This window comes from Heteronotia binoei, chromosome 7 (genome assembly GCF_032191835.1).
Source record: "Heteronotia binoei isolate CCM8104 ecotype False Entrance Well chromosome 7, APGP_CSIRO_Hbin_v1, whole genome shotgun sequence".
In the NCBI taxonomy this organism is placed as follows: Eukaryota; Metazoa; Chordata; class Lepidosauria; order Squamata; family Gekkonidae; genus Heteronotia; species Heteronotia binoei.
In genome coordinates this window covers 112,247,234-112,269,664 of record NC_083229.1, presented here as the reverse complement: position 1 = coordinate 112,269,664, position 22,431 = coordinate 112,247,234, and the positions used below count along the sequence as shown (strand labels likewise).

At 42.7% G+C, this 22,431-nt stretch overlaps 1 protein-coding gene and 1 long non-coding RNA gene across 2 annotated transcripts in view; both read left to right on the top strand.

Annotated features, from left to right (window-relative positions):
* LOC132574764 (uncharacterized) overlaps positions 1–22,431 on the top strand; it is a 272,751-nt gene that overhangs the window by 25,557 nt on the left and 224,763 nt on the right. The gene's annotated exons all lie outside the window — the stretch shown is intronic.
* The window catches only part of NEDD9 (neural precursor cell expressed, developmentally down-regulated 9), a 72,348-nt gene continuing 63,622 nt past the window's right edge, over positions 13,706–22,431 (top strand). The window contains exon 1 of the mRNA XM_060244212.1: positions 13,706–13,924. Coding sequence (XP_060100195.1) covers positions 13,913–13,924 — 12 coding nt within the window. The 5' untranslated portion in view covers positions 13,706–13,912. The remainder of the gene's footprint in view (positions 13,925–22,431) is intronic.

Sequence of the window (22,431 nt, the reverse complement as noted above, 5' to 3'; positions counted from 1 at the left end):
TCTGTCAAAAAATCACAGGCAGAACAACAAAGGACTCCACCCAAAAGTACACAGCCATTTAGTGTGGAAAGGCTGTTGCCTTAAGAAATTGTTGAAGTGACTGTTTGGGGGAGGGAATAGCTCCTTGTGTTTCTTGATTTAATTTTGTAGTCTGTGTCTTATATTGCACTAAATAAGAATGCATGTACACACATTTAGTGTGAAGGTGTTATTGTTTACTGGTGATTCTCATTGTAGATATTCTTTCCATGTACACCGGTACCAATTACCTAAATTTAATTAACCCTCTGGACAGTGGCAATTCTAGGACATGTTGTAAGCAGGGTTCCCTCTAAACTGAGTTAGTGTGAGCTAGCTCATGGATTTTTGGCCTCCGGCTCACACATTTTTTGTCTTAGCTCAGGAAAAAAATAGCTTCAGAGCAAACTAATTCATGCAGTAGCGCACAACTTTAATGCCAGTAGCTCACAAAGTAGAATTTTTGCTCACAAGACTCCGCAGCTTAGAGGGAGCATTGGTTGTAAGGTAGCTTTGTGTATGTTGTCTTTATCACAACTTTAATGCCAGTAGCTCACAAAGTAGAATTTTTGCTCACAAGACTCCACAGCTTAGAGGGAGCATTGGTTGTAAGGTAGCTTTGTGTATGTTGTCTTTATCACAACTTTAATGCCAGTAGCTCACAAAGTAGAATTTTTGCTCACAAGACTCCACAGCTTAGAGGGAACATTGGTTGTAAGGTAGCTTTGTGTATGTTGTCTTTATCACAACTTTAATGCCAGTAGCTCACAAAGTAGAATTTTTGCTCACAAGACTCCACAACTTAGAGGGAACATTGGTTGTAAGGTAGCTTTGTGTATGTTGCCTTTATCACAGCAAAAAGCTCTGGGAAATTAATACTGGGGAAATGGTGCAAGAAGAAAGAATTAATTCACCCCCAACGTCACAGTCCCAACCCAGCTTGAACATCTCTCCCCCCACCCCCAGCCCCAGTTGCTGTTATTAAAAGAGATGCAAAATACAATGAGAGTTCTTCAGTTTGTTGTTTAGTTAGGACCTCAAAAGGTTAAGAAGGCAGCATGGGAGAATGGGTACAGTCATTCAAGAAAGGAGAAATTTAGGTCTTGGGTTTGACACAGCTCGCTATAGGAACAAAGGGGCGCATCTGCTAGACGACATGGTGAAGGCCAAGCAGAGCCTTGAAAGTAAGGATAGAAAATTGGTGCAAGATGAAGCCACACCAAGAAGCTGGAGATCTTAGCAGGGGCATCATGTGGTCCGAGTAACAACAGAGGTGAACGATTCCAAATCTGGAGCTCAAGATGAAGACTGAAGTAAAACAAAGAAAAACCAGAGACAAGGAGGTTCCAAAAATTAAGGAGATCATCAACTGAGGATGGGCCATATTTTCCACAACGTTTTATCAATATGACTCAGTGGCAGATTGAATATGGGGAACAAGGGAGGTGCAATAAACAATAAATGAACAAAAACGAAGCCATGGTTTCACACCTAGTCAACAGGGTGGATGGTGATGTTGTCAATGGATACAGACAATGTTTAAGGAAAGGAGGTCTTACAATGAAAAATGAGCACTTCGGTCTTCAACACGTGAAGTTTTAGATGTCGACATCACCTCCAAGGAGAAATATCAGACAGGAAATTGGACATGCATACTCCACCCTGAATCTCAATTACAAAGCTGGGCTATAAACTACGTAAGCAAATAAAATTAAAGAAACTGTAGGACTGGATGGGGGAGGGAAGGGGTGGGTGGGTGTGTTTTCTTGGGAAATGACATAAACATCCTATTGCCTTGGTAACAGACTTGGTCAGATATGGAAACTGAGGGCTGTGGCTTCCCTGAGTAAATCCATCCATCTCATGTTGGGTCTTCCTCTTCTGCTGCCTTCAACTTTTCCTCATATTACTGTCTTTTCCAGAAACCAATACAATAGCCTCAGTTTGGTCGTTTTAGCTTCTCGGAGTTCAGGATCTGATCTAGAACTCATTTTTGGGTTTTTTGGCCATCCACTGTATCTTCTCCAACACCATCCTTCAAATGAATCAACTTTCTTTCTGTCAGCTTTCTTCATTACCTGACCTTCATACTGGAATACTATGCTATGAATTACCTTAATCTTCGTTGTCAGCAACACATCTTTATACTTAAAGATCTTTTTAAGCTCTGCCATGGCTGCTTTTCTCAGTCTCAGTCTCCTCCTGAATTCTTTGTTTTGGTTGATGATGGAGCCAAGCAGGGCTGTTTTTGTAAGCAGAAACTCCTTTGCCTATTAGGCCACACCCCACTGATGTAGCCAGTCCTCCTGGAGCTTACAGTAGGCCCTGTACTAAGAGCCCTGTAAGCTCTTGGAGGATTGGCTACATCAGGGGTGTGTGGCCTAATATGCAAAGGAGCTCCTGCTACAAAAAAAGCCCGGGAGCCAAGTAATAGGAAATCTTTAACAATTTAAATGTCTTCATTTTCAGCCTGAAAGTTATGTCATTCCCAAGTAGTTATTACTTGTGTTGTTGATGTTCAGTTGTAATCCTGCTTTCGCACTTTCTGCTTTAACCTTCACCAGAAGTTGTTTCAAGTCTTCACTGTTTTCTGCCAGTAATGTGCTGTCATCTGCATATCTCAAATTGTCAATGCTCCTTCCACCAATTTTCACTCTTTTTTGTTGTTCAGTCGCACAGTCTAGTCCAACTCTTTGCGACCCCATGGACAAAGTCATGCCAGGCCCTCCTGTCTTCCACCATCCTCCAAAGTCTGCTCAAATTCGTGTTTGTTACATCAATAACACTATCCAGCCATTTTATCTTTTGCTGTCCCCTTCTTCTTTTGCCTTCTGCCTTTCCCAGCATCAAGATCTTCTCCAGTGAGCGCTTCCTTCTCATTTGGTGGCCAAAGTATTTGAGCTTCAGCTTCAGCATCTGACTTTCCAGGGAACAGTCTGGGTTGATTTCCCTTAGGACTGACTGATTGGATCTTCTTGCAGTCCAAGGGACTCTCAAGATTATTCTCCAGCACTCTCAAGATTATTCTCCATCTCAAAAGCATCTATTCTTCTGATCTTCCTTATGGTCCAGCTCTCACAGCCATACATTCTACCTTCTCTCACACTCTACCTTCATCTAAATCCAATCCAGTTTTGTGTATGATATACTCTGCATTTAGATTGAAGGGACAAGGAGATAAAATGCATTCTTTTCTGTCTCCTTTGCCAACTGGAAACTGTCCTATTTCTCCATATTCTGTCCTAACAGTAGCCTGTTGTCAGAGTGAAGATTGCACAGAAAACAATAAGATGTTGTGGCATACCCATTTCTTTTAAGATCAGTCTTCGCTTTTCTTGATTCACAGTAAAAATTGTGCTGAAATCTATGAAATGCAAGCTGATTTTCTTCTGAAATTCTCTCATACATTCCACCCAGTAACCAATGTAAATTTGCAATATGATCTCTAGTGCCTCTTTCAGCTTGAACATCTGGCATTTCTCATTCCATATATGATAGCAGTCTTCATTGTAAGCTTTTGAGCATCACTTCCCTCTTGTGAGAAAGTAATTTAACGGTTGAATCGATGCTGCTGTAATCTTTGACACCTCCTTTTTTTTGGAACTGGAATGCAAATTGAGTGTTTCCAGTCTATGGGCCATTGTTTTGTTTTCCATATTTGTTGGCATATTCTTGTTTAAGATTTTAATGGACTCTGTTTCTGTGGCTTGAAATAGCTCAATTGATATCCCATCTGTACCTGGTGATATGTTTTTCCCCAGTTGTTTTCAGTGTAGTTTTTATTTCATGTTCTAAAACTGTGGGTACTTCAAAATATTCTTCTTGGAAGGAATCTATCATCCTTTCATCTTTTCTGTATAGTTCTTCAGTGTGTTGTTCCCATGTTTTCTTTATTTTTTTCCTGTCCGGTTAATGTATTTCCATATTTATCTTTCATCTTGCCTAATCATGCTTTCAATTTCCCCTCGATTTCGTGGATCATATGGAACAGATCTCTTTTTCAGTTTTTGTTGTTCTCTTTTGTCACCCCAAAGTCAGAAATGATTGGTGCTTGCACAGGGAATTACCTTTACCTTTAAAAAAAATTATTTACACTGACTGATATAATAGTTCTCTTTATTTCTCTGTGGCAGTCACTGAACAATGCATTTAGACTTCTGATTGTCACCTTTTACTTTTGGTTCTAATTTGTCTTTAGCAATTTGAAGAGTTTCATCAGTTATACAATGAGGCTTTTTGGCTACAGGAATAGTCTTTGCGTATTCTTCCTTGATAATATCTCTGTTTTCACCCCATACTTCTTTCCATTCATGTTCATTTAAATTTAGTAATGCCAGTCTATTCTTTACATGCTCGTTAAGCTCTTCAGGAATGTTGTTTAGATTGTATTTTGGCGCTGTTAATGTTTTGATATTTTTCTACAACTTTATTCTAATTTTTGATATTAAGAATTCATGGTCTGCTGCACCATGGTCTAGTTTTAGCTGGTCTAGTTTTAGCAGACATAACAGAGCTTCTCCATTATGCAATCCATTTGATTTCTGTATTAGCTTTCTGTGATGTCCACATATATAACTGCCTGTTCACTTCCCTAAAATATATTGACTATCAACAACTGTTGTCTTCACAGAATTCTATGAATGGCTTCCTGCTTCATTTTGTGCTCCTAGCTCCAATTTTCCAACAAGATTTGACTCTACTTCGTTTCTCAATTTTGCATTCCAGTCTACCTCTGCTCCATATTTTTATCTAACCCCCTCTTGAAGGTGGCTATGCTTGTGGCCGCCACCACCTCCTCTTCCTGGGCACTTGCATAAAAGCTTGCCATTTCTTCCTCTTCTGCATCACTATTTGGGACATACATTTGAATGATGGCTTTCCATGAAGTCTGATAGATATTATTCTGTCATTACAGCCCCTGATTGCTTTTGCTACATCTCACCTCAAAAGTGTATTGATTTCAAAATGTCCATTTCAAGAAGACTCCACAAGGTCTACCTCCTTTTAGATACAAGCACTCCTTTGCATTAAGCACTTTATTGTTAGAATCAATTTTCTTATGAATATTTGTATGTGCTCAGATGCTGGAGATTTCATGATATGAATTACTTTCCCTATGAAAATGTTGTATTAATGAGATATGTGGATGTCACTATATATTAATTTGGCATTATTGGTTCTGGGTGTTTGCATAATTTGATCACGGTGTTTTTTTGCTTGCTATCTCCCCGCGATTCTTCCCTGTTTATATTGACTACCTGGAGGCTGGCAACCTGTAGTGCAGATAAACCACAGAAAGAAATGGGAGCAGGCATGAGAAGGCATACTAGAAATGCTTTATCATCTGTGTATGTGTTAATTGATATTTTTTTTGGGGGGGGGGGGGGGGTTTGAGCAGGAACACACAGGAACACAGTTCCAGCTGGCTTGGTATCAGGGGTCATGGCCTAATATGCAAATGCGTTCCTGCTGAAACAATGGTGGCATCAGGGGGAGTGGCCTAATATGCAAATTAGTTCCTGCTGGGCTTTTTCTGCCAAAAAAGCCTTGTGCAAAACAATAGTGTTGTCCGGGGGTGTGGCCTATTATGCAAGTGAGTTTCTGCTGGGCTTTTTCTAAAAAAAAAAAAAAAGACCTGGATATTTTACTTCAGATATTTTAGATGGTTAGCCAAAGAAGGCAGGAATATGGTCACTTGTTTAAAGAAGGAGGTAGAGGGAGGCATGGACTGAGATGAATCCCTCTCTATGGTCCCAGAAGGACCAGCCATATCTTACCCTGAAATAGAATCCTTGTATAGTAATCTGGTAACAGAATACAGCCTACTGTTCATTTTTAGACCACTGGAAGCAGTCCGAGTGCATCTGTGCCTTAGAAATCCTGGGGAAGGTCCAAGTTGGTCAGAATAAAAGAAACAAATTTACAGCCAGTGGGGCTCACACCAGCGGAATGCTTTGAGAATCAGACCGGAGGGTGTTTCATCCAAATGATTTTGTCTGGCTGGAGTTCCTTCCAGTCAAGATAGTGAATGTCTGGCCAGGAATCATCTAAAGCTAAGAAAGAGGCCCAGTTATAAATAATGGCTATAGCATCTCGCCTTTGATTCATTTCTGTCCTGCCCCCACATGAACCCAGATGGCTTTTTCAATCTGGTCATAGTGTTTTTTTTTTAAATGGTAAGTTAAAAGTTTTTGAGTCATTTAAATCAAGGCCAGTCCCTGATCAACATGTAAATATATGCTTTTCCCATGAAAAATGTACCTTGGATTTTTGGATTGCAGAGATTAGGGCTTTTTTTAGCAGGAATGCAAAGAAATGCAGTTCCAGCTGGCTTGACATTGGGGGAGGGGGTGGCCTAATATGCAAATGAGTTCCTGCTGGGCTTTTTTCTACCAAAAGGCCCCGTGGGAAACAATAGTGATGTCAAAGGGCATGGCCTAATATGCAAATGAGTTCCTGCTGGGCTTCTTCTACAAAAGAAGCCCTGGTAGAGATAATGGTTGGAGTATTATGGAAGCACCTCATTTTTCTGGGAAGCTGAGAGCAGCAGGGAGGGAAGAGGGGGAGCCCAGTGCTGCCCCTGTAGTCGATAGTTAAGGCAGCAGGGAGAGGATTGTACCATAAAGAAGCATCAGCCCTGACTTTCCAGTTGCCATATTTGCAGCCTGGTCCGGGAGGGAGTCCAGGACAATAGCTGCCGCTGCTTGCCATCCACGTGGTATCTCTGCAGGCTCATCTCAGCATGCTTTGGCAGCAGCCCCTGAACTAGCTGTCCACATCACCCAGGGCCAGCCCCGGGGATGGGGTCAGTGTGGGGCGGGCTCACGATGCAGAAGCCATGTCTGCTCTAATTCACATGGATGATTCCTGCCTTTCTAGACTCTAGGTTGCCTGAGTACTGCTCAAATGCCTCTTAGCCCTGGGCCTTTCTTCTGCCACCCAGGGCTTTTTTTGAGCAGGAACAAATATGCAAATGAGTTCCTGCTGGGGGGGGTTCTACAAAAACGTCCTGTGTGAAATAATGGGTGATGTCAGGGGGTGTGGCCTAATATGCAAATGATCCCTGCTGGGCTTTTTCTGCAGAAAAGCCCTGCTGCCACCAATGCTCCCTCTAAGCTGTGGAGTCCTGTGAGCAAAAATTCTACTTCGTGAGCTACTGGCATTAGAGTTGTGAGCTGCTGCATAAATTAGTTTGCTCTGGGGCCATTTTTCCCCAGCTGGAGGCTAAAAAACTGTGAGCTAGCTCACACTAACTCAGCTTCGAGGGATCACTGGGTGCCACCTATAGCATCCATTCATTCCACGTAAGCACTGCCACTGTAGCTTCAGACATGGATCTGCCTCCTGAAAAGATCAGGGCCCTCGGCCATTGGCATTCCTCAGCATATCTAGCCTACATATATCCTCAGTCTAGATGAGTTTTCTAAGATGTCTTCTTATTTAGCCGCCCCAGGGCATCAGAAATCTACTTGGATTATCGGTCATGGTGTTGTCTTCTTGGCTGGGAAATACGCTTCCTCTTCTGGCTGGGGAGATGCTTTGGGGCTCGGTGATCAGTTGCAAGTCACCTGGTTGGGTAGAAGAGGAATGCTGTGGTCTCCCCTCTTAGACACCATCTCCAACCAAGTTTTCTACCACAGCCCGTCCAACACTAGCATTATTCAACTAGGGGGAAATTATTTACCTGCTCAAAAAGGTGTGGCACTGCTGCACTCTGTAACTTTGGACCTCCAGATCTTCGCTTCACATCTTCCAAACACAAAGCCTAGTCTGAGCTTCTAGTGTCATGAACGGTGGAGAGCCATGGCATGAGATTGGGTGGATTTGGCCAGAAAGGAGGTTTGTAAAACAGCTGGAAAACTCATTGAGCCTTCGAGTAGTCAAGTCGTTGAGCACTGGAACATTTCCTTCCTGAAAATGGCCCCATTCAGGGCTGATGGGGTTCACCTTTCCAAGAGTGGCATGGGCACTTGGCTCCACAGCATCAGCAGATACTGGGAGAACCGGGTTTGATTCCCCACTCCTCCACTTGCAGCTGCTGGAATGGCCTTGGGTCAGCCATAGCTCTCACAGAGTTGTCCTTGAAAGGGCAGTTGCTGTGAGAGCTCTCACAGCCCCACCTACCTCAAAGGGTGTCTGTTGTGTGGGAGGAAGGTAAAGGAGATTGTAAGCTTTGAGTGGAGCAAGGGAATACACACTTTCTTTGAGTGGAGCAAGGGAACACATAGCTGCCAACACCCATGTATGGTTTCCCCTTAGCAGGCAGGGCAGCGGGGTGGGTTCATTGGACCACAGGCAGGTCGTTCGGTGCAGGATTGGTCCTTCATTTGCTCCTTCATTTGCATCTTATAAAAGCTGTGCACAGTTTCTCTCCACAAAAGTCGTCGTGTTTTCTTCCACATGCTCTCCACAAACAGGCTATGGGCCCGTGAGAAGCCAGGAAAGTATCTCTGCCACAAAAATGTCCACTGAGAGAATTAACATGTATTGGATGAGGTTGAATTCTATTCCTGATATAAGTGTTCCCCCTGCTCCACCAAACTGACTCCATTCATAGCATCATGAGCATCTCTTTTGGGAAACTTCACTTTTACAGAACTTTAGAAAACATACCCTAAACCTCTGTTGTATCTTCTTTTGCCTTGATCATGGCACACTTTAAAAAAAAAAAAAAAAGCGTTGGCACTTTTTTTAAAAAAAAAGCTTTATTGATAATAAGAAATACATGTACAGAAAATCCAAATATAACAAAATCAAATTTTAAAAGACATGTGCTGTATCCATATGACCATAATCATTGTTTTAAACAATTTTATTGATAACGTATGGTAACAATTTCCATTAATAACTTCTTTTCATCTATCCCATATGCTTCTTTCTAATCACCCCTCCCCCCGTTACTTGACCCCCGCCAGTGTTATTTTCTCAAAATACTAACATTAAAAGGTACCTTTAATTCCTAAGAACTAAAATTAATATTCTGGAGAGCCAGTTTGGTGTAGTGGTTAAGTGTGCGGACTCTTATCTGGGAGAACCGGGTTTGATTCCCCACTCCTCCACTTGCACCTGCTAGCATGGCCTTGGGTCAGCCATAGCTCTGGCAGAGGTTGTCCTTGAAAGGACAGCTGCTGTGAGAGCCCTCTCCAGCCCCACCCACCTCACAGGGTGTTTGTTGTGGGGGAGGAAGGTAAAGGAGATTGTGAGGCGCTCTGAGACTCTTCGGAGTGGAGGGCGGGATATAAATCCAATATCTTCTTCTTATTCTTCTTTCTTTTAAAGTTTAATCATTATCAAAAATTATCCAATGCCCTTTTACTTTCCATTCCTCTTCTACATAACTTCTAATTTTTTTCCACTGACCATAATCATTGGGTTTTAAACAATTTATTAATAACATATGGTTACAATATTTAATTATATCCTTTCTATCTCTACCCCATATGATATTTTCAATCCCCCCTCCCTCCATTACTAGACTTCCCCCGAAGTTATATATTTAAGTTCAATTATAAAGCTACCCCTAGCTAATCAAAGTTCAATGTCTTTCTCTTCTCATTCATACTAAAAAATTGTCCAATGTCTTTTTACGTTCCACTCTTGCTCTATATATCCTTTAATATCCTATATATCCTTTAAACGTGTTTAAAGTCTAAATCATAATCTCTTAAAGTTCTTGTTAACTTATCCATCTCACTCCACGATAAAACTTTCACAATCCAATCTCATTTCTCTGGTATTTTTTCTTGCTTCCACAACTGTGTATACAGTGTCCTAGCAGCTGAGAGCAAACACCAAATTAAAGTCCTATCTTCTTTAGGAAATTTTTCTATTTGTAATCCTAGCAGAAACGTCTCTGCAACTTTCTTGAAACCATAACCCAAAATTTTGGAGATTTTTTGTTGTATCATCCGCCAAAAGTTTTTCGTTTTTTCACAAGTCCACCACATATGAAAAAAAGAACCCTTATGATTTTTACATTTCCAACATCTATCCGACATCTGTTTACTCATCTTTGCCAATTTTTTTGGAGTCATATACCACCTATACATCATCTTAAAACAGTTCTCTTTAATATTCTGACATGTTGATATCTTCATCGAGTTCTTCCAAAGGTACTTCCAAGTATCCATTTGAATCTCTCTGTTCACATTGATTGCCCATTTGACCATTTGAGATTTTACTACTTCTTCTTCAGTAGACCATTTCAATAATAATTTATATACTTTCGATATTAATTTTTCATTGTCTCCAAGCAAAACCCTTTCCAGTTCTGTTTGCTCAAGTCTAATTCCATCCGACTTAATATCGTTTTCCATCAAACTTTTTATTTGTTGCATTTGAAACCAGTCATATTTGTTACTTAGCTCTTCTGCAGACTTTAATTCAACTTTATCACCTTGAATCTTTAGCACTTGATTGTATGACATCGCTCTTTCTTCATCAGATTCAGCTGTTATTTTTATTACTTCTGCTGGCACTATGCAGAGCGGCTTCCTCTCATCACCATATTTCTTATATTTTATCCAAGTATTTAATATACTATTTCTAATATAGTGGTGAGAAAAAAAACCATCCATCCTATTTTTCCCATAGTACAAATACGCGTGCCAGCCGAATTTATTCCCATGAGCTTCTAACCATAAAAGTTTTTTATCTAACAGCATTATTCAAGCTTTAATCCATGTCAAGCAAACTGCATCATGATACAATCTTAAGTCCAGAAGCTGAAAACCACCTCTTTCTTTGGCATCTGTTAAAATCTTAATTTTAATCCTTGGTTTCTTTCCAGCCCATACAAAGTCAGAAATCTTCCTTTGCCATTTATTGAATTGTTTGCTATCTTTCACAATCGGAATAGTTTGGAACAAATACATTATTCTTGGCAAGATGTTCATCTTAATTGCAGCAATCCTGCCCAGCAAAGACAAGTTAAGTCTATTCCATTTCATCAAGTCTTTGTCCATCTTGCAGCATAACTTTTCATAATTATTTTTAAACAAATCAATATTTTTCATAGTTATTTCTAAGCCAAGATATTTAACTTTAGAAGTAACTTCACATCCCGTCAAAGTCTGCAATCACTGACCATAATCATTTAAGGGCTCACAGACGTACTGTATAGTTTAACAACAATAATTAAAAAAACTTGTTAATGCTGGCTCATAATAAGTCTAATACACATATAAAGTAGGAAATAAAGGATAAAGAGTGAGAACAAACACACAAATAAGCAAAGAAAGAAGAAACAAACAGAACACGACACTGACATTAAGAAGGGAATAAAATAGAAGTGAAATAGAATAAAGCAAAATGGTAAGGAAGCTAAAAAAGATAAAAGTACACTTAACATGTGTAATGTCGTTATGTAGTAAATAACATTAGTTGAAAGTCTCTAGGCAGAGAATATCATCACATTGGCATTAACTACAGATTGAGTTTTTTTATCCGACCTTTCTAATAAAACTGACTAATCTAATTTTCTAGTGAAATAAAATACTGTTCTAATAAAAGATGGACTATAAAGTACGGAAGAAGTGCTACTTTAGGATTCGCTTCAACTGTTATAAAATCCCTACAAGAAATTAATGCACTAAATTTGTAAGCAGTAACCTGAAACAATCTTGACCATTAACAAATTACATTGTGTACATATTGGCAAGCTATTGCACATATGACAAAAATTGTGGATTGTTGTGCTCTTTAGTGAAGAGTCTGTTTTTTTCACTTGCACTTAAATAGAAAGTAGTTGTTCTTCCACATATTGTTGGATATTGGACTGTCATTGCAACCACCATAGTCATAGTTGTGCACAATTATTACAACATAACGAGTGAGGTATGCAATGATTTGGGCATACAGCCTGATATTCCACTGATTGAAGTGCACTGTGTTTGTAACTTCAAGGCTGGATTACTGCAACGCCTTCTGCATGGAAAATGTTCTGGAAGCTTTAGTTGGTACTGAACACAGTTCCCCACTTCGTGGTAAGAGCCCGAAGGTGGGAACATGTCGCTCCTATCACTGAACTGTTCCCATCATGCAGCAGTTTCATCGACTACCCATTTGCTTCCAAGTCCAATTTACATCATTGTTATCAACCTTTAAGGCCCTGTATGATCTGATAAGTGTCTGACTCTACATGAAAGATTGCATCTCCTAATGGGAACTTGTGCGCTGCCTTTCCTTACAAATGACCCCCAAAGCAACCACTGATAAAAGGAAACTGCCCTCTCTGCACAACATATTGTTCTCATGTGACCACATTCCAATCAAGTTCCAGTTCGGTCATTCCTTCTGGCTGTGAGCAGCTCAGTGTGATTCAGGGTTACACAGAAGTTGTCCACCTGCAGAAGAGGCTAGATCCAAGTGGGCAGCCGTGTTGGTCTGAAGCAATAGAACAAAGTCGGAGTCAAGTTTCACCTTTAAGTCCAACGAAGTTTTATTCAGAATGTAAGCTTTCGTGTGCTAGAAGCACACTTCATCAGACATTAGGATGGAATGGCAAACAGTCCTAAATATAGAGAAAGTGGGCAGAGAATTAGTATGCAAAATCATGGAAATGTTTGTTAGCAGATTAAAAGAATCACAATTTGGGGTCTGGTGACTGTTAGTTTATGTTAACTGGGCTGCATCAACAAGGAGGCAATATAAGTCAGAATAGCAGATTAATGTCTATGTCATTACGTGTGAAGTGCCATAAATAAGTCTGTTGTAATGTTACCTCTGGGTTTAAAACGAGGCTATCGTTGCATCTCTAGCCTGAGATTGTTCATTCAGATCAATTATAGCTACAGAAGAGACTAGGCAGGTTTCTGCAAAAAAAGTCTGCCAGGCTTCTGTAAGAAGACAACTTCAGAACAATATAGACAGCTACAGGAAATGTTTGGCAGGGGAATGCATTGAACATACTATGTTAGTCTATATGAGACATTTTAACAGCAAACTCAGCCAAATCTGAGGATACTTAAATCCAGCAATTGGACCCATGAACGGACAAGACAGACCATGCTACAAACCTGAACAATGCCCCAAGTTTGCAGAAATATAGAAGAAGAAGTTGATGATATTGGATTTATATCCTGCCCTATACTCTGAATCTCAGAGTGGTCACAATCTCCTTTATCTCCCCCCCACACCAGACACCCTATAATTTTCTATATAGATAATTTTCTATTTTGAAAAATAGGAGAAATTATTGAAGACAATTTGTCTTCGGCAGACTTTTATAAAAATTGGAGCGTGACCCGAAAAACACCATTGCAAATAAGGAGGGGGAAGAACCCTCAAGAACCACAACAGATAACAAACTAGTTTAAAAAAAAAAAGTTGAATACAGACAGAACACCCCCCCCCCCCGCTCCAGCACATAAGCACTGAGAGAGGAGAGAAGTTTTGCAATGGTTGCTATGAATCCGGTGTCAGATCACAGGAAGCCACACTGGCAGGTCTCACTTCGAGTCTCGTTAGAGAGCTACGGGGCGGGGGAGAATCAACCCGAACCGGAGGGCGGAGGGGCAGAAAACAACTCCACGCGGGTTCTGTGTCTTGCCCCGCCGCTAGGAACTGGCGTTATGGGACTCGCTCATTCCTGCGGGGCGAGGCTTTTACCTCGTTGCCCAGCGCGTCTAGCTCTCAGAGCCAATCGCCGGCCGCTATGCAGATGAGCTCAGCGCCGAGCGGGTGGCTCGCTCGACAAATGCGCTCAGAGCTGCTGGGAGCTCAGCCGCGCGGAGTCTTGACCCTTTTCGGGTTTGCAAAACCTGCAGCGATCTCGCGCGGCTTTATTTTCATTTTCTTTTTTTAAGGGGAGGGAAGGATTCAATGGAGGGTGAAGCCCGCGCGGTCAGGAGGCGTTCGGACTGATTTCACGAAGGGGACCTCCGAGCTGGCAAGGATGAAGTACAAGGTAAGGGAAGGAGCTGGTTTGTGAAAAAGTTTTGGGTTGTTTTGCTGGGATGGCAGCGCGTGCTGGGGGAGTCAGCAGCGTTTGCACATTTTTTAACAAGCCAGTCGGCTACGGTGAACGTTGAAGACTACAGAGAGGACGGCGAAGAGGCGTCTGGGCTTTTTCAGCCTCCGGAAGGTCGAAACAAAAGTTCCCCGAAGTGTCTTTCAGAAAGACTTTTTGCAGCTGTTCCAGACGTAGAAGAGAGAGATGCAAGCTTGACGTTATGTTATTGTTAGCCGCCCTGTTTTATAGATTGGTTTTTATTCCTTATTGTCTTCACGGGGTTGGTTTTTTCTTTTTTGTATTATCTGAAACGCTTGCATCTGGTACCCTAGACCGGCGCGATGCTAACATCCAGACACTTACTCTAGAGTAATGCCAACTGCTGTTTGGGTTGGTAGGGTTCCCAGATGTCCTCTTTTTAGAGAACATGTCTTCTGGGGGGGTTTTTTGTCCCTACTCTTTGGGGCCCTTGTTTTTTTAAAAAAACTGATGGAAGTGGCCTCTTTTGGGGTTGCATATGAGATTTGTCGTAGTGAGCACTTGTTTGAAGTAGTCGGGAAATAGGTCCTCATTTTTGCTTTTCAAAAGAGGTTTAACCCTGGATTAGCGCTTTTTGGAATTATAACAAGACTCCAGTTTGCTATGGAGTTTTCAACATGTATCCTTTCTGAGTCGATGGTTATATTTTGCCGTATGTTTATCAAAACCTTGTTTGTTTTCAGCTTATGCTGTACAATAAGACAGGCGGTGTACAGCTTTGGTCAGTAGATGTCTAAGTATGTAGCTGGGAAGAGGAGTTTGGAAAGGGCCCCTCACTAACACAGGGAGGTAAAACTTTTTGCCTTGGGTGGCTGGGCTGCCTGGGCCACAATCAAAGTAGTCTCTCCCCCACCCGCTTCTTTCAAAAGTAGTACAAGGAGATTAGCTGACATTTGCTGGATAGAAATAGTTGGGCTATCCCAGGGTGACTTAAATGGAGCCAGGATTTCACCACCACCCCGTTACATGTGCAAGTGCTATGCCCTCCCATTCTATCCAGTTCAGATCCAAAGCAGTTTGCATCCTTCTCTCTTCCATTTTACCTTCACAGGAAACCTGTAAGGGAGAGAGTCTGGGAGAGAGAGTGAATGGCCCAAGGTCGCCTCATCAGTTTCTGTGACAGAGGGGGGATTCAAACCTAGGTCTCCCAGATCATGTTGAGATATATTTCAGAACTGTTAAACAAGGCACTTAAGAGCCACTGCAGGATTGCGGGTAGAGAGTCAGATCTGAGTTCAGGTCTCGCAGTGTATCACTGTTTCTTCACTTTATTCACTGCACAGAGTTGTTGTAAGGATTATAAAAGGGATGATTCTTGTTTATTCCTGGGAGAAATTACAGGGCACAGATGTGATAATTGGACTAAAATGCCTGGGCACACACACTGCTGTGTAGTTTGATTCCCCCTGCAAGCAAAAATATGTAAACTGAAAATTGGCACACTTCAATTAGACAGTGATTTGTTGTTGTTGTTGTTTGGTCTTACATAGTATTTCTTATGCCCAAATGGCTCACTTTCTAGATTTCATTATGCTTTTGCAAAAACACACTTGATATCTGGCATGGTTCGATAAACAAGTCTGAGCAAAAAGAAGTAAGTAAAAATCTGGATGTATATTTGGATGCAATCAGTGTAATCCGTCTCCTCCCCCGGGGTCTAGAAAGCCTCAGGTTGTGACCAGAAAAAGAGTCATGCTCTTGGAACCCTGCAAAGAGCTTATCATGAAAGCGCTGGAGTGATCAGTCATAACTGAATGCTAATTAAAAATATCTGTGCAGAGTACAGGAATGCCCTAGGGGCATCAAGTTAGCAAATGCATCAGTTGCAACTTTATTTTGCAGGACTTAAAGTGGAGGGTGGTGATGGAAAGTTTTATTTTCCTGCCAAAGGACAGAAGACCTGTTAAGGTCAACAAGAAACCCAACGTGTTAAGAAGGTTCTTCCCCTTATGCATACACATGGCAAATGACACAACACTGTGAACTAACTTGGCCACAGATTACACTTGTGTGATGCGTGGCTTTGTGCTAGTTCCAACCTATGATTGCAGCCTCCAAGCAAGTAAAGTGATCTTAAGTCCTGCCTGAAGGGATGATGTGCGCCGTTTGTTCCAGAACTTTCAGGTGTCCTCAAGCCACAGGGGAATTTAAATCATTGATGAGCCAAAATGAAGATTGTATTTATCATACTCAGGTGGGGGGCTGTGACAGAACTGCTTGAAAGCTGTGCTTGAATTTCAGGAGTACCTGGGACATCTAGCCCTCCCTTCTTGTGACAGGCCCCATAGCTACTGTTTTAGAAGCTATTGGGTGAGGTATGATTTGGCTCTCTGCCCTATTCATGGCCCACCTTCTCCTCTTTTAAACATAGATCTCTGTAGACTAGATATGCCTAACAGAGGAAGGCCATCTAGTCTCTGGCTCTGTGTTCCTTTGATTGCTCTCTCCAGATTCCCTGGTGTTACAAGCCCAGGTATATTCTCTCTTTAGCCAGCTGATTACCTGCCTATCTCCTTTCCCTCCAGGGACTTGCTTTGCTTAGATACTCCTTCCTGTCAGAATCTCTTTACCACACCTCAGGAGTCCTGCCCCGCTACTTTGGAGATCTGGTCATACACAGGCTGAGGGAACTTTTCAGCCAAGTGTCTCCCTTCGGAGACAGTGTTAGGCTTCATCAGGACCATGGCCACAGGAAATGGTATACAAGCATTGAACTTTGGCAGAGAAATCCACAGAGGAGGGATGGGGGGGGGGAATTCAAATTAAATGGCCATCAGGAACCAGACTGGGATCTTTTCTGAATGGGCTGAGGTGTGTGTGTGTGTGTGTCGGTCTTGCTGGGCCTGGGGGAGGAGAGAATGTCTGTCCCAGAAGGAATGGTGAAGCCTGCCTTGGTCTCCTTGATTTGTGAAGGTCAAGATCAGGGAAGGGAAGCAATGAACAAAATTTCTGCACATTCTCGGCTGGCAGTTAGGTGGGAGGAGTGGCAGTTAGCTGGGAGGAGTGGCAGGAGGGCAGGTTCCAGTCCAGAACAAAACAAGGCCCTTGTGAATATTCCTTTGTCACACTGTGGAGAATAAACAGGCTGGTGCACAGACTTCCCTGGCTAAGGACAGAAGAAGTAGTGTTGTTTTTTATACCTTGCCTTTTGCTAACTTAAGGAGTTAGCAAAGTGGCTTACCACCGCCTTCCCTTTCTCTCTCCCACAACAGCCACCTTTTGAGGTAGATGAGGCTGAGAGAAATCTGCAAGAGCAGGCAGGCCCAAGGTCACCCATCAGGCTTCATGTGGAGGAGTGGGGAATCAAACCCGGTTCTCCAGATTAGAGTTCCCTGCTCTTAACCACTACACCTCACTGGTGTTTGTCAGGGAAGAGAATAATCCTATTCATTGGTGCGTCACTGTTGTCTGGTGCTGTTCACCTTAAATCTCACTTGATTCTTGTTCCCTGAGGGAGGTTGTGCCGGGTAAGCCCAGCACCAGAGGGAGAAGGGTCCCTTTCATTACTCCATCTTTCAAAAGAGAGTTGTTACAAGTTTCCAGGGCTTTTTTTTAAAGAAAGAGCCCAGCAGGAACTTATTTGCATATTAGGCCACACCCCCTGATGGCACCATTGCTTCGCGCAAGGCCTTTTTTGCAGAAAAAGCCCAGCAGGGACTCATTTACATATTAGGCCACACCCCCTGACACCAAGCCAGACGGAACAGAGTTCCTGTGTGTTCCTGCTCAAAAAACACCCTGCACATTTCTGGTTTTGCTGTTGGGTTTTGGTAACAGGAACAACAACAAGAACAAAACACTCATGAGAATATAGACTCGTTTTTATCACTTCAGTGCAATTAAGTAGGAGTCAGAAGCTGTCGGTCTCACCCAGCTTGCAGTGTGAACTGAAAACAGCTTAAAGATTCCCAGGCACTCTGCCGTCTGTCGTGCAAATGCTTCATAAACCCTGACTCACCTAGCACCAGTGTCTCTGCTGCTTTTTCAAGCAGTTTGCTTACATATTGCATCTTTAGCCTGCAGCAGGAGAAATGGTCTGCTGCTGGGAGAGAAATTCAAGCAGCATCTTTGGAAAACCTTCTGACTGGGTGTATCCATTTGCTCTAAACAGGGATGCTTTTGCAGGTAAACTACCTGTCAAAAACAAGACCATGAAAGGTGTTCTGAGGTGTTTGGGAGCAGGGGTTGAAGAGCAGCGGGAGGAGCTAAAACAGAGGGTTTTTAAGAAGGTGGAGCTTGTTCCCCTGCCTTTCCCTCCTTGATTCACACATTATTTGAAGGACAAGTAGAAATATCCTTGAACATAACAAGTATTTCTTCCTCTGGGATATGTCTGAGGAAAGGTAAGAGTTTACTTATTTTGGTTGGATTTGGTAGCCAGTCATTGTTGGGGTGAAGAGTCCCGTGGCACAGAGTGTTAAAGCTGCGGTACTGCGGTCCTAAGCTCTGCTCACGACCTGAGTTTGATCCCCGGTGGAAGCTGGGTTTTCAAGTAGCCGGCTCGAGGGTGACTCAGCCTTCCATCCTTCCGAGGTCAGTAAAATGAGTACCCAGCTTGCTGGGGGGGGGGGGAGTGTAGATGACCGGGGAAGGCAATGGCAAACCAACCCGTAAAAAGTCTGCCATGAAAAAGTTGTGAAAGCAACATCACCCCAGAGTCGGAAACGACTGGTGCTTGCACAGGGGACCTTTCCTTTCCCATTGTTGGGGTTACTGTCAACCATGCCATTCTGTGAACTGTACAGAGGATGGATGAGTGGATCTCGGATTCTGCACTATGATGATGATATTGGATTTATATCCCGCCCTCCACTCAGAGCAGCTCACAGTCTCCTTTATCTTCCTCCCCGACAACAGACACCCTGTGAGGTGGGTGGGGACTCTCACAGCAGCTGCCCTTTCAAGGACAACCTCTGTCAGAGCTCTGGCTGACCCAAGGCCATTCCAGCAGCTGCAAGTGGAGGAGTGGGAAATCAAACCTGGTTCTCCCAGATAAGAGTCCGCACACTTAACCACGACACCAAACTAACTCTCCCTGGAGGAATTAGCGTAAGGAATGTAGAGGAAAACTCTGACCTGGATATAGTGCCAGATTAAAACCTGTGGAGGCCCCTAGGCAGTCAAAATTTCGCGAGCCCCCTTGCAAATTATCTCAGAGTTGGAGCGCCCACCCTGCCCCCTGTGGCTCCCACTGCAGCCACATTCCCAAAAGCCCCTTTGACAAAGCTGTGGGGGAGAGGCAGAGAGAGGCAGACTTGGCGATGATGCCAGCAGCAGCCACACCAGGCGAGTCGGGCAAAGAATGACTCAGTTGCTGGCTGTGTATGCAGGCTGGGAAGGTTGCATGCAGGGGAGGAAATGGGGGGGGGGGGGGAGAAAGCCAGCCCGGGGCCCCTAAAGTCGTTGGGGCCCGTAGGCCAGTGCCTACTTGGCCTTATTGTTAATCTGACCCTGCCTGGATAGCCCAGACTGGCCTGAACTCAAAAGATCTCAGAAGCCAAGTAGGTTGGCCCTGGCTAGTATTTGGACAAGAGACCTCTGAGGAATCCCCATGTTCTGACGTGAAGGGAAGCAAAGACAAACCAACTCTGAACATCTCTAGCCTTGGAAACTCTGTGAGTTCACCGTAGGTCTGTTGTGACTTGACAGCACTTTCCACTGCCATGTGGGGAAGGCCACCTTGTGTTTGTGAGGCACTGAAGAGTGTTGTGGGAGTCAAAGGCTGGCCTACTTTTTTTTAACGTAAGTTCCGGGTTTGATGTGCACAGAGCGCAGAGTGGAAATCAGAGGAGAGAAGGAATGCTCTTTGCAGAAAGGGAAGTTGCAGAAAAGGAGTTGCGGTACTCCTGGCATCTTTAAGAAAAATCTTGTACAGTATCCATCTTGTAGGAAGAGTTACTGATGAATGATTTCCGGGCTCTGCTGTGGAAAAGTCTAATTAAAAGGGGGGACTGATTTCCTGTGGTGTTCCATACAGTTGCAGAACAGACATTGTTCTTCTCTGTGTACTAGTTCCCTGCCATTATTAACTCTTCTTTTTTCTGAATGGGCATTATGTCATTGACTGCAGTTGATATGAGATACTCAGATTAGATTGCCTAACCGTCCTATTGTGGTTGAAAAACATCTTGATGTTTCTTGGTCCCTCTTCTTCCCTTCCTGTCAAAAGAGATTATTCTATTTAACATGTAGTTTCCTTCAAAACATCAGGGGTACATGAGATGAATTATTTCTGTCAGCAAAAAATCTCTGTAATACTCCTTCTTCCCAGTTAGTTAGAATTGAAACATTGGTTCAGGAGGTCAGTCGTAATTCTAGATGAGGCTGGCTAGACAAAGGAAAGGCAAGAACCATGAAAGACAGAAGAGTTGAGGCCTCCACGGAGTACTCTTGCCAGACTAGCATGTTTACTTTTTAAAGGCTGCTTCAGGTATTTATTTGAACAGTTTTCCCCTGGTCAGTGTTCTTAAGCTGAAATCCACAAATCATTTGCTTTGGAGTAGATCCATCGACTTCAGTGACAGTGCTATATGTATTGTGTTCTGTCGTTTTTGTTTGCCCAACAGACTCACTAACCATTCAGAACCGACTATGTTGACTTGGCTGTTAGAGACTCTGGTGTAGGTCTGAAGCATTACAGGTTGTCCTGGGTTAAGTCACTGGTCCTGTGGGGAGAGGCGCATCTCATGGACGTTTTCCTTCAAGTCATTCTTAATGTAGCGGTGAAATGTTTGTTCCATATGCCACAAACTACTCAGCAGTCTGTCCCTAGCTATTCACAAGCTACATTTCTTTCAAAAGTTCCCCATTTTTTAAATAAGAGGGCTGGTGCAGTATAGTGATTAGAGCAGGGGTGGCCAAACTGCGGCTCAGGAGCCACATGTGGCTTTTTCATACGTTGTGTGGCTCTCAAAGCCCCTACCACCCTGTCAGCTAGTTTGGAGAAGGCATTTCTCTCTTTAAATCACTTTGCCAAGCCAGCCGGCAGCTTGGAGAATGCATTTAAAGTTAAAGTTGTCTTCCTTCCTGTATTGTGGCTCTCAAACATTTGACATTCATCTCTTGTGGCTCTTAAACATCTCATGTTTATTCTATGTGGCTCTTACATTAAGCAAGTTTGGCCACCCCTGGATTAAAGTATTGGAGTAGGAATGGGGGAGACCTAAGTCCACCATTCTGCTGTGAAACTTACTGGGTGGCCTTGGGCTAGTCACTGGGTGCATTCACGCACACTAAACAACACACTTTGTGTTATGTATTTGTTGGTTCGCTGTTGGTAGGCTTGAGCTTGAAGCATGCTTCCATTACTCTCCAGGATCCAGATGCCTACATTCCGATTGGCCGTTCTCTTCCAGGAAATGCAAATAATGGATCCTGGAGAGACCAATAGGAAAGATTGCCGCCAACTAAAGGGGGTGCGTTTAAATCAACCACAGTATATATATTGAGTGGAGTTGCCTGTGCTGTTTTGCGACTGTTTCTTCTTGAATAAACTGTTGCTGCTTACTTAAAAAGCTGATTGAACTCACTTTACAATACTTTGCAACTGAATTTTACTGTGTAAGAATAGCAAAATCCACTTACAAACAGTCTCCATGGGAAAGCATCCACTGTCTCTCTCCCCCTTATCTAGCTAGCCCTACCTGGACGTTGCAAAGATGGAATTATGGGGAAGGGGGAAAGAGCCAGGTGAACTGAGCTGAACTCCTTAATAGAAAGGTTGGATGAAATTGCAGTAGATTAGATTAAATAAAAATCTTATGATCATTGCCTAAAGTAGCTGTACACATCCCCTTCGTAATAGCAAAGCTGGCTGCTGTGATAGCGAAAGCGGAGGCCTTGATGCAGTTTTTATCTCTTATATGTTTCAAAGGTTTGCAAATTTAGCTGGAAAAGTCCAATATCAGACTCCTTCACCTTGATTCCTGTTTATTGTTATTCGTGTATAACACGCCCTCCAATATTTTACATATTGAAGATGAACATGTGGCCATTCATGCACATTATTCTCACTGCCAGATCCTTTTGGCAGCTTGTGCATTGCTTGAAGCTTTATTTATAGTCTGCCTTGCCTTCCTCTTGGAGACTCAAGGCAAATGTGGTGTCCATGGGCATACATTTATATGCCTGTGTTGTAGTCAGGATACTTCCTGATTCCTTTCAGATTTTTAATGTTTACATACCCTGGAGAGGATGCTGGAACCTGAAGAACCGCTAATGCTACTTTGAGAGGTTTCAGATTATTGAACTATTTTGATCAGAGGAAGCTGGCATCAAAACACATAATTCTACCTAGGAAATGTGTTATCAAACATACTTCTCTTCATCAACTGAATCTACATTACATTGTTACTAAAAATTATTTTTGGAAGTTCTTTAAACGGTTACGTTGTTTCTCTACGGAGAGGTCTGTGTGTCTCATA